This window comes from Monodelphis domestica, chromosome 4 (genome assembly GCF_027887165.1).
Source record: "Monodelphis domestica isolate mMonDom1 chromosome 4, mMonDom1.pri, whole genome shotgun sequence".
Taxonomy (NCBI): domain Eukaryota; kingdom Metazoa; phylum Chordata; class Mammalia; order Didelphimorphia; family Didelphidae; genus Monodelphis; species Monodelphis domestica.
The window spans coordinates 31185312-31198657 of NC_077230.1; the positions used below are offsets into that span (position 1 = coordinate 31185312).

General features: G+C 33.2%; 1 protein-coding gene across 10 annotated transcripts in view; it reads left to right on the plus strand.

The window, feature by feature from the left end:
* Positions 1-13346, plus strand: part of DMD (dystrophin) — a 2399796-nt gene that overhangs the window by 758980 nt on the left and 1627470 nt on the right. For 7 of the 10 annotated variants that reach the window (XM_007493357.3, XM_056797113.1, XM_056797116.1 and 4 more), the window contains one exon: positions 10440-10559. In XM_007493357.3, the coding sequence (XP_007493419.2) occupies positions 10440-10559 (120 nt within the window). Of the gene's footprint in view, positions 1-7048; positions 7192-9998; positions 10149-10439; positions 10560-13346 lie in introns of those variants that run through there. The other 3 variants (XM_016422605.2, XM_016422606.2, XM_056797115.1) reach the window with 3 other exon arrangements.

Sequence of the window (13346 nt, forward strand, 5' to 3'; positions counted from 1 at the left end):
ATGTAATACCCAATGAAATTGTGCCTCGGCTGCAGGAAGGCTGGGGGAAGGGGAGGGAGAGAAATAATGTGATTCTAATAACCAAAGAATAATGTTCTAAATTGACTAAATAAATTAATTTTTAAAAAAGAAAAAAAAAGAAAACTGCCTATTCATGTCCCTTGACCATTTGTCGATTGGGAAATGACTTGATTTTTTGTAAATTTGACTTCGTTCCTTATAGATTTGGGAAATTAAATGTTTGTCAGAGAGTTGTTTTTTTTAATAAAAATGTTCTCCCAGTTTATTGTTTTCCTTCTGATTTTGGTTGCATTAGTTTTGTTTGTACAAAACCTTTTTAATTGGATATAACCAAAGTCATTCATTTTACATTTTCTAATGTTCTCTATCTCTTGCTTGTTTTTAAATTCCCTCCTTTCTAATAGATCTGAAAGGTATACTATTCTATGTTTACCTAATTTATTCATGGTTTCACTCTTTATATTTAAGTCATATACTCATTTTGAATTTATTTTGGTATAGGATGTAAGATATTGACCTAAACCGAATTTTTCCCATACTATTTTCCAATTTTCCCAGCAGTTTTTGCCCAATAGTGAGTTTTTGTTCCCAAGGCTGAGATCTTTGGGTTTATTGAACACTAACTTGCTGAGGTCACTTACCCCTGGTCTATTCCATTGATCCACCCTTCTGTCTCTTAGCTACTACCATATTGTTTTGATGACTACTGCTTAATAGTACATTTTAAGATCTGGTACTGGTAGGCCCCCATCTTGCATATTTTTTCATTATTTCCCTTGATATTCTTGATCTTTTGTTCTTCCAGAAGAATTTTGTTATAATTTTTCTGATATTGCAGTCTTTTGAGGGAGATATCTTGCATGTGTGTCTATGTGTGAAAATACAGGGAAAAAAATAGAAAATTAACATAAAAAAGTGAAATGTATCCAAGTATGAGGGATCATGATAGAAATCAAATAGTGGGCATAGCAAGAGGCAAATCTTCAAGGAATTGAAAAAGTCAGTGAAGTAGAGGGGAAGAACAAAATACAATATAAGTATGGATTATGACAAGTGTGAAGATAAGAAGGTGGGAAGTAGAATCTCAGGTTAGGGAACAGTGAAGGCTCATTTGGCTCTACTAGAGATTATGAGAAGGGGATGATTTATAATGATGCTAGAAAATTTGGCTAGATCCATGTTGTGAAGGGCAGTAAAAACCAAACTGAGGAGTTCATATTTAGTCACTGAATTAATGAATGGCTACTAGAGTTAAATATAGGAGTAATATGGTCAGATCTACACTTACAGAAAATAACTTTGTTGGCTATGTGGACAATGAATTAGAGACGCGAAAATTGAAGAGAGATAACTTAGACCACTTGGACTATTATAATATTTTAAGTGAAAAGTGAACAGGACTTGAACTAAGGTGGAGGCAATGTTATGGAAGAAAAATTACAAATATTTGGCAATGCATTGAATAGTTCAGATGAGAAAGTTAGGAATGAAATACATGAAAGACACCATCAACAAGAATAATAACAAGCATTTTAATAATGATTTTAAGGTTTGTAAGAGCTTTACAAATACTAAATTTTTACCCTCAGAACAACCCTGGGAAGCAGGAGCTATTCCTCCATTTTACAGATGAGGAAACCGAAGCAAACAAAGCTTAAATGACTTGTTCAAGATCTCACAGCTAGTAAATATCAAATGCATAATTTAACCTCAGATTTTCCTGACTGCAACTCTACCACCCTTTTCTCTGTAGATTTTATTAGATGGATAAAGCACTGGACCTGGAATCAGAAAAACCTCTGTCACATACCAGAAGTTGGACCCTAAGGAAGTTATTTAATCTCTGTGTGCCTATTTCTTCACATCTAAAATGGGGATAATAATAGCACCTAGATTCCAGTGTCATCATGAGGTCCAAATGAGATAATACTATAATTATAAAGCAATTAGTACAGTGCCTGGCACATTGTAAGCACTAAATAAATGATGGATATAAACAATAATAACAATGATGATGATGATCTTCCTTCTCCTCCTCATCTACTGTTTCACCTATCTGCTCTCTATAGATATTTCCTAATTTGAAATAAAAGCAAGTTTCAGGGATAAAGATAATGACTTCTATGTTTATACATGTTGAGTATATTTCAAATTGGATATCTTTGAGACATACAGGTTGAAGTACAACAAATAGTTGTTAATGTAAGACTAAATTAGGGATACTAAGGCTGATTATATACTATCTATATATCTAAATTATATATACATATGTATCTATACACATATACATATTATCCATATGCATAGAGATGACAAATTTGCTGAGAGAGTGTAGAGAGAGGAGAGGAGAGGAGATGATTGGAGAGAAGAAGAAGTGAGCACCAGAACAAAGAGGTGCTTGTATTTAAGGTATATAATATGAATGATGGGGAATCAAAGGAGGCTAAAGGAATAATAGGATAGATTAGGATGAAAAACAAAACACAAGACAGTCTCCAAAAAGAAAGTTAGTTAATAAAGTGTTTCAAAGAGGTCAAGAAAACTGAAGACTAAGAAAAAATATGTATAGTCTTTGGTATTTAAGATTTAAATTTTGAATAATAGAAGTTGGACAGTGAGACAAGAAGCCAAATTTCAAAAAGTAAGAAGATAGGAACAATAGGTAACCTGTAGACTGATTTTTTTTTCTAGTTTTGCTGAGATGGAGAAGAGAAATATAGGGCATTGACTTAAGGAGATGGTATATTTTAGAGAAGGTAGAAGGGAAGAGTACAGAAGGAGAGATTGTAATTGCAATCTTCAACAGATGGGAGGGGATATGATCAAAGTTACAAGTACAGGAACAGGCTTTGGCAAGAGAAAGGGTTACCTCATGAGAGTTAGGAATAAAGGAGGAGAGAGTAGGGGTAGATAACAACGAACTTTGAGATAAAATAAAAGGCAGAGAGAGAAAAATTTCTTGTTACTATTGTCAGGGTTGATTTTTAGTAATAAGAGATGTCCTGAGTTGAGAGTGTGTTGGGGGTATAAAAGGACTGAAGAGAAAAGTTTTAGAATATACTGTAATGGAAATGGGATAGGTAATCAGTTTCAGAGGAGAGAAATGATAACATACCTGCTATGAGAACACTATTGACCCCACAAGTTCCATTTTATGATTTCATTGGGCTTCATTTAAGAACATGTAAAAAGAAGATAAGGGGAACATGAGGAGTAATGCAGGGCAAAGGTTTGGAAAGGGAGGGGAGATAATTGGATAGGGAGGCAAGATATTCCAGAATAAAGAACAGTGTGAAACTGAATTAGGCAATTATGGTGTCAGTTTTGGAAAGAGAGGAAAGGGAAATAATCGCCTGGAAAAGTACTGAAGGGTTGATTACAGGTTTAGATTTGGAGAATAGACTAGGTGGGTTAAATCATAAGAAAAAATGAAATGTTATAAAGTAATGATAAAAGAGAGGAGTGTCAGATTTTTTCTTATTTATTTTCCATTCATTTATTATTTTGAATCATGGACCATTTATAGGTGATGGGAAGAAGACTCAAGATGAAAGGATTAAGTAATCTGAAGGTTCAGGTATTTGAGATGATTCCAATACATCCCCATATATCCCCATACATCCCTATATAGAAATCATAAATTACTAGTTACTGACTTTCTGTGAGAAAATTTCCCTTGTTATCCCATACTTGACCCTTGTTCCTTATTGTTTAAATATATTTAAATTCATCTTCAAATGTACTTTACTGTACTGTTTTCATTGCTTCCCATATTTTCTTTGCAGTTCTTTGCTTGTAAACTTTATCAAGAAAAGAGTGTCACTTATGTAATTCTTCCAACCATAAATGATTTTTAATGCACTCTAAGATTTCACATGATTGTTCACACCCTGAGGAAATATATAAATAAGTTTTTCAACAGTGGTTGTCTAAGCAATTTTCTTGAAAAATCATTGTTAGTCACAGATTGTAAAAACAGTAAGTGAAAAAAATTTTAAAATTCAAGATTTTAAATATTGTAGAAAGGGAATAGTTATGGTCAGTCTTTTTTTTTCAAATTAAGCAAGACAAGTAAAACCAAATGTTCATTCTGTGTTGCCAAATAAAGCCAAAGTTTGACAAATCCAAGCATTAAAAATGTTACATTTCAACATTAGCCTTTTCCCTTGTCAAAAGAAAGAAGTAGGGAAAATATTAGCTGACATTAAGAAAAAAGTATGCTGACAGTTGTGCTCAACTAAAAGAAGCTTAAGCATAAAAGAATAATTTGGGAGAATCATGACAGATTTGGGTTCTGAGGCATAGATAGGCATACATATATATGACAAATGTATTATCTTTATAATAGGAAGAAATATATTGAATGATTATTTTTATAAATAATGCCAAGAAATACGTAACAACAATACTTAATTTATGATTTCTCAGTTTGTGTGGAAGAATCTATAGGAGTGTAGTAGGTTTAATTGCCCTTATTTTATGTCACAACTTTTAAAAACATTATATTCTAATAAGAGTACATTGTAATGACTTTCTCAGAACAAGTAGATATTTAGAAACTATCTAAAATTCACTAGTAAATTTATAGTTAATATTTGTACTAGTGTCATCTTCTAAGATAATCTACTCAGAAAATATTTAGATGCTTTTACATGGCAATAAAAGGTCAACATATATAGGAAAACAATTGTTGAGTTTCAGTGTATGGTGAGCAAACAATATCCCTGGTTTCCCAGGTATTAAAAATTAAACTGAGGTTTCATTTTAGGGATCAGGAACTACTATCTATTCTCTTGACAGAGATATTCACTTTCCATGTCCTTATTTATGTCCTATTGCAAAGTATAATCCACATTAAGTTAAACTAGTATTTTTCTTCTTTTTATATCTGAGAATCTCTTTGCAATCCTTAAAATCATCATGGATCTAATGAGATATTGTTTATATGGGCTATATCAATATTTATAGCATTAGAAATTTAAATGTCTTCATATTATAATGGAAATAGTTTCAACATTAGGTGCTGAAAGGACTTGGGGACCCTTGAGTGACTCTGGATCATTCTTTGAGAACTAAGTGAGACATTCACTTTCCATATCCTTACTCCAACTTTTTTTATTTCAGAAAATCAGGAATGTTTAGGACCAGATTTTCTAAAATATATGTATTTTTTGGCCTTAGAACCCTCTTAGAGTCTTAAAAATTATTGAGAACCCCAAAGAACTTTTATGGGTTTAATAAAGAGATACATTAGAGCCAGCTGGAAATGACTTGCAAGAAGAGATTGTGAAATTTTCAGTGTGAGCATTTAAACTCTGGAAATTAGAAAACACTTCAAATTGAAGCCTGATTTATTGTTTTGTTGATTGTGTACACAATATATACATAATATAGTCATATTTTTTAAACCCTTACCTTGCACCTTAAGGTAGAAGAATGGTAAGAGCTAGGCAATAGGGGTTAAATGCTACTCCTGAGTCACACAGCTAGGAAGTGTCTGAGGGAAGATTTGAACCCAGGACCTTTGCTCTCTAGGCCTGGCTCTCAATCCATTGAGCCACCCAACTGCCCTCTTACACCTAGTTTTTGAGAGCGATTTGTTAAACATTTACCAGCCTTCTCCCCTGATATCTATTGATATTATAGTTTTTTAAATTAAAATGTCTTCATATTATTATGAAAATAGTTTTGACATCATAGACACCTGAAATTGTTGTGTTGATCCACAAAATTCTTAGTATTACATTTTAAGAATCACAGTGCTAGAACATGAGTTAACTAAAGTTTAACATGAAGTTAAATCTTCTTAGAGGGAGTAGAAAGAGAAAGTACATTATAGCCTAATACATATGGCAATGACTTTTTTTCTCTTTTGTTGTTTTTTTAGGGGGTTGGTTTTGTCGTGGTCAGAGGAGACAATGTTTTCAGGGATTTGGAGAGGAGTTTTAAAGCAGTGGGATGGCAAATTATGTTCCCAAAGCTTTTTGTAAAATTATAGTAATTATTACTGGAGAGAAACAATCCTAGTTGCTTAGTACTTTCTGCAGAATATTATGTTCTGTTCAGGAGAGAATTTCTATCTGTTCCAGTTTTAAATATATGGACAATGAAAACATTAGAAGGTCGTAGACCTAGATGAACCCTGTCCTGTTTCAATTGTTTACTTTTAGTGTTGTTGAGCAGATTAATTTCCCTATAGGAACTGAGAGAGAAGTAAGAAAGAAAAGATTTACTTTTTGTAAACGATACAATGTGAAAAATGCTAAATAAGAACGAGGAGACAATGAGAGAAATTGTCTACTAAGAACATAGAGAATTGAATCCAACTTTCCCAATATCAAACATTGTCTCATGTTATTTTGAGATTTAATTGGTGGCTTATTCTATTTATCTTTGGTCTCTTCTGCATTCTGAAATTCCAAAAAGTTATGTTTTGCTCTTAAACACAGAGGACAAATTAATAATCTTTAAATTTCCTGTATGAGAACCACAGGTAAAGGATCTGGTTCAAATTGAACATTTAGTCAAGGACAATGGCTCTTGAAACAAAATGGAGGGAGGTGAAGCTGGAACAAGATGTGGATACACTTACATAGACTGGGTCTAAATTGTAACATTTCAAGGATTAATCTATTGTTTCATATGCCAACATTCACACAAGTCATAACAAATAGAAAGATAACTCATTCAGAGGTTTTATCATATAACAACAACAATAAAAACAAGATTAAAAACAACGGCAGAAATTCTTGCAATGATTTTTAAAGGGCAATGGATAATAAATTAATTTGTATCCTTGCATTGCTGGGAGAAATCAAGTAAAACCACCAAGATGGTGGAGAAGGTTCCTAGAGTGTACTTTATGGGACTACAGAAATTTAGGTTTGTTAAATTTAATCAGTTATTAATTAGTTCTATAGCATAATTAGAATCTAGAGAGATAAATACCAGAGAAAGAATTTTTTCTTTGTCCCCTGTAATGCATGGTCAGGGAAAAATTATAGTGGTCACTTTAAGAAAGGTTAGGTTGCTGGGAAGACTGTTAGAGAACTCTTGGCCACCCTCTTGAACTGACTGTCTTGAGAGGGGGTTGGTGACTTTTCTCTGGATACCCTCAGTTAGTAATTTGGTTAAACTTAACTTTGAAACCTGAAAAGAACATCTGTGAAGGTGGGAAGAGTTTTGTTTGGTGTGAGAGCTGTTCTGCAGGGAGATGCAGCTGCCAGTTAGGGTGCTGTTTTTCTCTCACTGAAGCAGTCTGAGGTCTGAATCCCTGCCTGCAAGAGTCAGAGGAAACCATTGAGTTCTGAGTTCTGTCAGATCTAAACAGTTAGAGAAGCCAACTTGTGACTTTTGATATATAATTTAAGGAGGTTAATAATATTTTAAGTTTATATGTTAGAATAAGCTTACATAGATGGAATTGGGTTTTAGGTTGACAGTTGGGAATAAGGAGGTTCACCCTTGGTGAACAAGAAATAAATCTTCGTGGATTAGATTGGGGGGTTATATTTGGAAATCTTAGAATTAGTATAATAATTTTCCTACTTTATTTCTACCTCCTTTATCTTGTACCTGCCTCTCCAGATAGTGAATAATAAATAAGTTTTGGATTAATTTGTGTCCAGCAACTTCATCAACTGTCTACAACCAGGTGACCCTAACAGCTCAAGCATAACAAGAACAATATTACCAATTACAGGTTACACAAGACAACCAAGTAATATGATCTGTATTGGAGGGAAATAAAATGAATTGATATCCCAAATACACCTGATTATTTGTTTTTATCATAATGATTATCTCCTCCAATGATGTAACACCTTAATTTTTGAGAGTAATTAGTTGAAATGGCCTGCCATAGTCTCAAAATAATGTGTCAGAACCAGGATTCTTCTGACCTATGCTTATTTCACCAAATCATGCTGCCATTTATGTAACTTAAGTACCCATTCATATTTTATCTTTCTGTTAGTATTTTCCTTTTGATCCTCCATGGGGAATGAAGTAGCAAAGAAGGAACCTAGCTATATTACTGGGGTCTTCTAGACATCTTGAAATTGCTCAGATATCAATGAAATATACAGACTTGATAACTGCCTACTGACAATCTCCCATTCTCTAAATAGGACTGTTAACCTCCTTTTCTAATTCTATAATGCTCTTTTATTCTACTTGTATATTTCTTTATTAGTAATAAGCTGTCTACTTAATATGAATATTATCCTTTGGGTGGCTTGCAAATTTAATTTCTTTCATATATCTGAAAAGTTCATTTTGCCAGGTTTTAGTAAGACCTTATATCTTTATCCAGTTGATTGAAATAAATTCTAGTATTGCTAATGTGAGACTGTAACTCATCACATCTTTTCTAAAATTATGATTACATAGAGATGTAAAAGGGACATTTTGAAGTAATCTTGTACTAGTTAATGAAACAACTGTTCAATTTTAAATAAGAGCATTTGTACCTTAACAACTGGCAAATGCTGAATATTGAGCTTATTTTGTTTTTATCGTAGACTTAAGAAAGCAATGGAGAAAATATTATAATACAGATTAAACTTAAAAATGTGTCATAAGTATGTATGTATTTTTTGGAGAGCTGGTTACTCAACAAATGTCAACAAACTCCTGCATATAAGTATTCATTTGTAAGTCTGATCATGTTTAAGTTGTAATCTGGATATTTAGAGAAAGAGCTGACTAGCTTAACAGGATAACTGTTACCAAGATGATCCAAAGATATTTCAAATTTCTTACAAATCCATTTGAAATCTTTATATTCTCTTATAAACCTTAGGAAAGTGGAAAATCATCTGCAAGTGTAGCTCAGGAAGTTTAAGATTTCCATTTCCATTTTCTGTCTCATAGCAAAAATGTTTCTATAAACTCATGTAAGAGATTTTTAAAATTGTGTTAGGTAGTATACAGCACACATATGAAATAGATGCATAATCATTTTCTTCCAAATTGCCTCACTTCCAAATATAGTCCAGAGAAGGGAAGGAAAATAATAAGAAATTTTACAATGCTTTAAAATGTTGAAACTTGAAAAGTAGAGATGATAGAATAAAAATGTCTATGATTGTGAGAGTTTGATCCAGTAGCAATCACGACAATTCTCTTTTTTTTTGAGCATAGAATATAAATATCTAATATTTAAATATAAGCCATTAAAGTTGTTTTGAGGTATAGTAGATGGAGCAATGGGCCTAGAGTCAAGAAGACGTTTTGGAGACTTTTGGCAGCAATCAGTCAAAAATATGATTAAGCACTATGTGCCAGCACTGTAGATAGAAAGTAAGCTTTAAAAATAATAGCCCTGCTTTTAAGGAATTTATGGTCTAATGGGAGAGACAACATGCAAACTATGTGTAAATGAAGCATGTATAGGATGAAATATTGTCCAAGAAATATTATGTTTAGTGTCTGGGAACATCAAGGTTGTCACCACTCCCCAGTGAAAAGGTGGTCACCTCATTCCACTGAATTCCATCAGGAGTTGGACCACTGAGTCTGAGGAAGTGAAATGGGAGCTAGAAGGAGCAGCTGAGGGATAGAATCAGTGACCTCTGGTGTTTGAGAGGAATTATACTCTTTTGTTGTTGCTGCTGTCTTCATCTACTACAGACAGGACAGCTTGGAGGCTGCAGCAAGAGAAAATGTTCAACTTTCCCTGTCGAAAAACTCCATATGGATGGTGAAGTGCTCACCTCCCCCTCACCCTTGCTCATTTTTATCTGAGAGACAGATATCGAATCCCTCATTTTCTGCTTCTTTAAACTTTGATCTGTAATTGTGCTTAATAAGCCTTCTTGCCACTGAGATAAATTAGGATCAATTATAACTTTTTCTGACCAGTGAAATTCATTGTCATGAAGAGAAGACGAGGAAAGAAAGAGGCTGTAAGGCAAGGGATTCAGACAAAAGTGAACAAGACAGAGGTTTAGATCCTATCTTGATCTGAGGCAGGAGAAGTATCAAATTTCATAATTTCTTACCCAGGCAAGAGGTATAGTGTGCACTTTTGGACCTGATACTTCTATTCCATGACTGACTGACCCAGAAGGAATGAACTGCTCCATTTCTGACCTGCACTGCCCCTACGCCTCCCATTGTCAAGGGTATTCCTTATCTGTTCAAATTTTTTGTCAAGAACAAGCTGAAAATACCAAGGGATGAAAACTTTTCCAAAATATTAATCATAATTGAGTCAGGTAGACAACAATTGTCTTTAGAAAGCAAACAAAAGGCCACATTCAGCTGTGAGAACTTGATGTTTTTGTATGAACTCTAGTTCGAATTAAATTAATAATTGAGGTTAACTACCTGAATTAAATTAAGATTTTTTTGCCTAAGTATTATAACTTCATGGCGGTCTTTTTTTTTTTCTTTTTCTCATCTTGGCTTTCCAGGTGCTTCAAGAAGACTTAGAGCAAGAACAAGTTAGAGTCAATTCTCTCACTCACATGGTGGTAGTGGTGGATGAAACAAGTGGCGACAAAGCAACTGCTGACCTGGAGAAAGAGTTGCAGGTAATTGATACATTTTATTTAATAGAATTTAAAAAATAATTTGGGTATTTAAATATTTATATTTATAATTTTATATATAACATATATAATTCACATATAATATATCTAAATATAAAAATAATTTATATTTATAATTTATAAAAATTTAAATATTATTAAATGAATAAATTTAAATCTATATTGTCTTAAAGTGGTCTAGAGATTAATATTGTTTACATTTATCAAAACATCCTATAGTAAAGTAGTCATTTTCCCTTATATGTCCATACTGGTTCCCTTTCATTTTGTGTACACTGTTTTAACCCATTAGCATGCAGGATTTTGACAAGGTATCTCACCTAGAATCAGAATTCCATTTACTATTACTGAACCACAAGTAATGACAAATACTTAATAATAGTAAGAATGGTGAACATTTACAAAATTACATTACCTCTGCCCTTAAATTGCCATCTCTTATGGGACACACAGAAAAAAAAAAACATACAGTATTCCTCATATTGAATATGATTGTATACACTTGTTTATATTTTGGCTTAAATACTATACCCAAAAACATAATCCATATGCATTTTATGAACACAAATTCTGAATCACATTGGGAATATGTCATAACAAAATCATAACTTGGCATCAAGAGATGCCACTATAATATTTACATTTAGTGTAATTTATAGCATCATCTCTCTATATATTTTACTATCACAATGTTTTCATGGAAATAATTAAAAATGTGAGGTGGCATAAGTTTGTTGAGAAGTTGGCTGAGTTTCTTTTATTTCTCTTATCAACCATATGGAAATTTAATTATATAAATATATATACTCAAGTGACTAAAATATATTAATAGCTAGTAAATTGTACAGATAAAACTGTTTTTTTCCTAAAATGCTCTACATCTTATATATTATATTTCATCAGAAGTGCAAATCTTTGTTTTGCTTTGCAATCATTTTTGAATTCTATAAATTGATAGATCAAAGAATCCCATCAGCTCATTTTACATGGCTTTTTAAAAAAACAACTGCAAATTCTTCTAAATATTTTGTTTTCCAGCAGGCCTATAACTAGTTTTCTTCAAATCTTATCTTTCCTTTTAGCATGTTTTGTGATATGAGTTTGCTTTAAAAATTTTGATGAAATGCCATTTCCTCAATTAATGTCCTCAGGTTAATAATCTACCATAAAACTACCTCTTCAATCTCTAAATGATAAGGAGTATGTGTATGGGAGGGATGGGAGCTCAGCATGCTACCTTCTGCCAAAACTCTGAATTTCATTCATGTGTTTACAACATTTGTGTGTGTGTACATGTGTGTACATATACATATATAATTGTATTAAAATGATGGGGATTATACACCTGGATGGAGCTGTAAGATTAGATAGTGACCCCATGTTTTGTTTTCCCTGAAGATGTGACCAAAGAAATAGCATCCAGTGTTATTCTAGCAAGTTCAGTATCAAATTTAAAGTTTCTTAGTTCTCATACCAAAAATTATAGATTATTAGAACCTTCTAGGTTCAGAATGAAACAGAACATGTGATCCATAACAATTTATTTCATATATACATGAGTTTGATCTGGTTGACATCCATGCCTAAAATATACTCCTTCCATATACTTTGCTATTTGAATTACTGTGTATGGGGTGTTCAGGAAGGACTAGCACCTTACTTTGAGGGCTTGCTGAGTCATTTTCAGGGCTTTTCATCCATATTTGGTATCCACCTTTCACCCAATTTTCAATGTGACTTCAAGAATATATAATATGTTCAGTGGCCATACCCTAGCAAAACTGTCTCTGTGAATGAGCTAAACCAGATTGAGGATAACCAAAAACCTGGAACCCAGTGAATTAGGGGGATCTCCACCTCATGCAGGTGAAGCTCCCCTTCAATCTCCAAACAGGTGGACTTGAACAATTTGTTTAAATAGCTATGACAGTGAAATCAGGCACCATGGAATGCTTAGAACTTAGACATCAAAGACACCAAGATAATCCATTGCATTTGGGGCCATCTGTCCTGATTTTTGTTTTGACTCTGAAAGAGAGAATGAGGCTGATAATTTTGTGCAACTTTGCCTTGCTTAAATCCAACTCACCAGCAAATCAATATATTGCTCCATGGTGTCATAGGTTCTCTTTAAAACAAAAGTGGTACAACAGAACAGCTGAGACACTCATTTCTTTCGAGATTCAACTCAACCACCTCCTTCATTTGGTAGACTTTCCCTGTACCTTTGTTCCTAAAGTTCTTCCCTCCAAACACTTAATATATATTTTTCATATATGTACCTATTATCTCCCCCCTGCAATATAATAAAAGCTCCTTGAGAAGTAGAGATAATTTTACTTTTTTTTTTTTGACCTAGTGCCTTATATCCTGTCTGCCTCCTAGCAGATCACTACTGCTTGATTGATTGTGTGCTAAAACATTCAGCTTTGCTTGGTCATTAGACTCTTAGTTTATCTTTTTTAAACTCAAAGGAGTCTGTAGGCCCAGCCCTGGTGCATGGATTTTTGATTAAACTAAACCAAGGGAGATCTACCCCGGGGTGCCATCTCAGACCAACTTATTTGAGATTGAGTCAATAATTCATAGGTCTTATAATGAAGATCCCAGGAGAATGAATTAGAAAGAGTGACATCCTAGAGATTTTTCAATATTAGTTCTTGGTATTGAGAACTAATCAAGGCTTTGAAGGAAACTCAGAAGAGATAGCAAAAAACCATAGGCATGTCCCAGAAACCCTAGCCATTTTGAAGAAAAAACTCGAAGAAA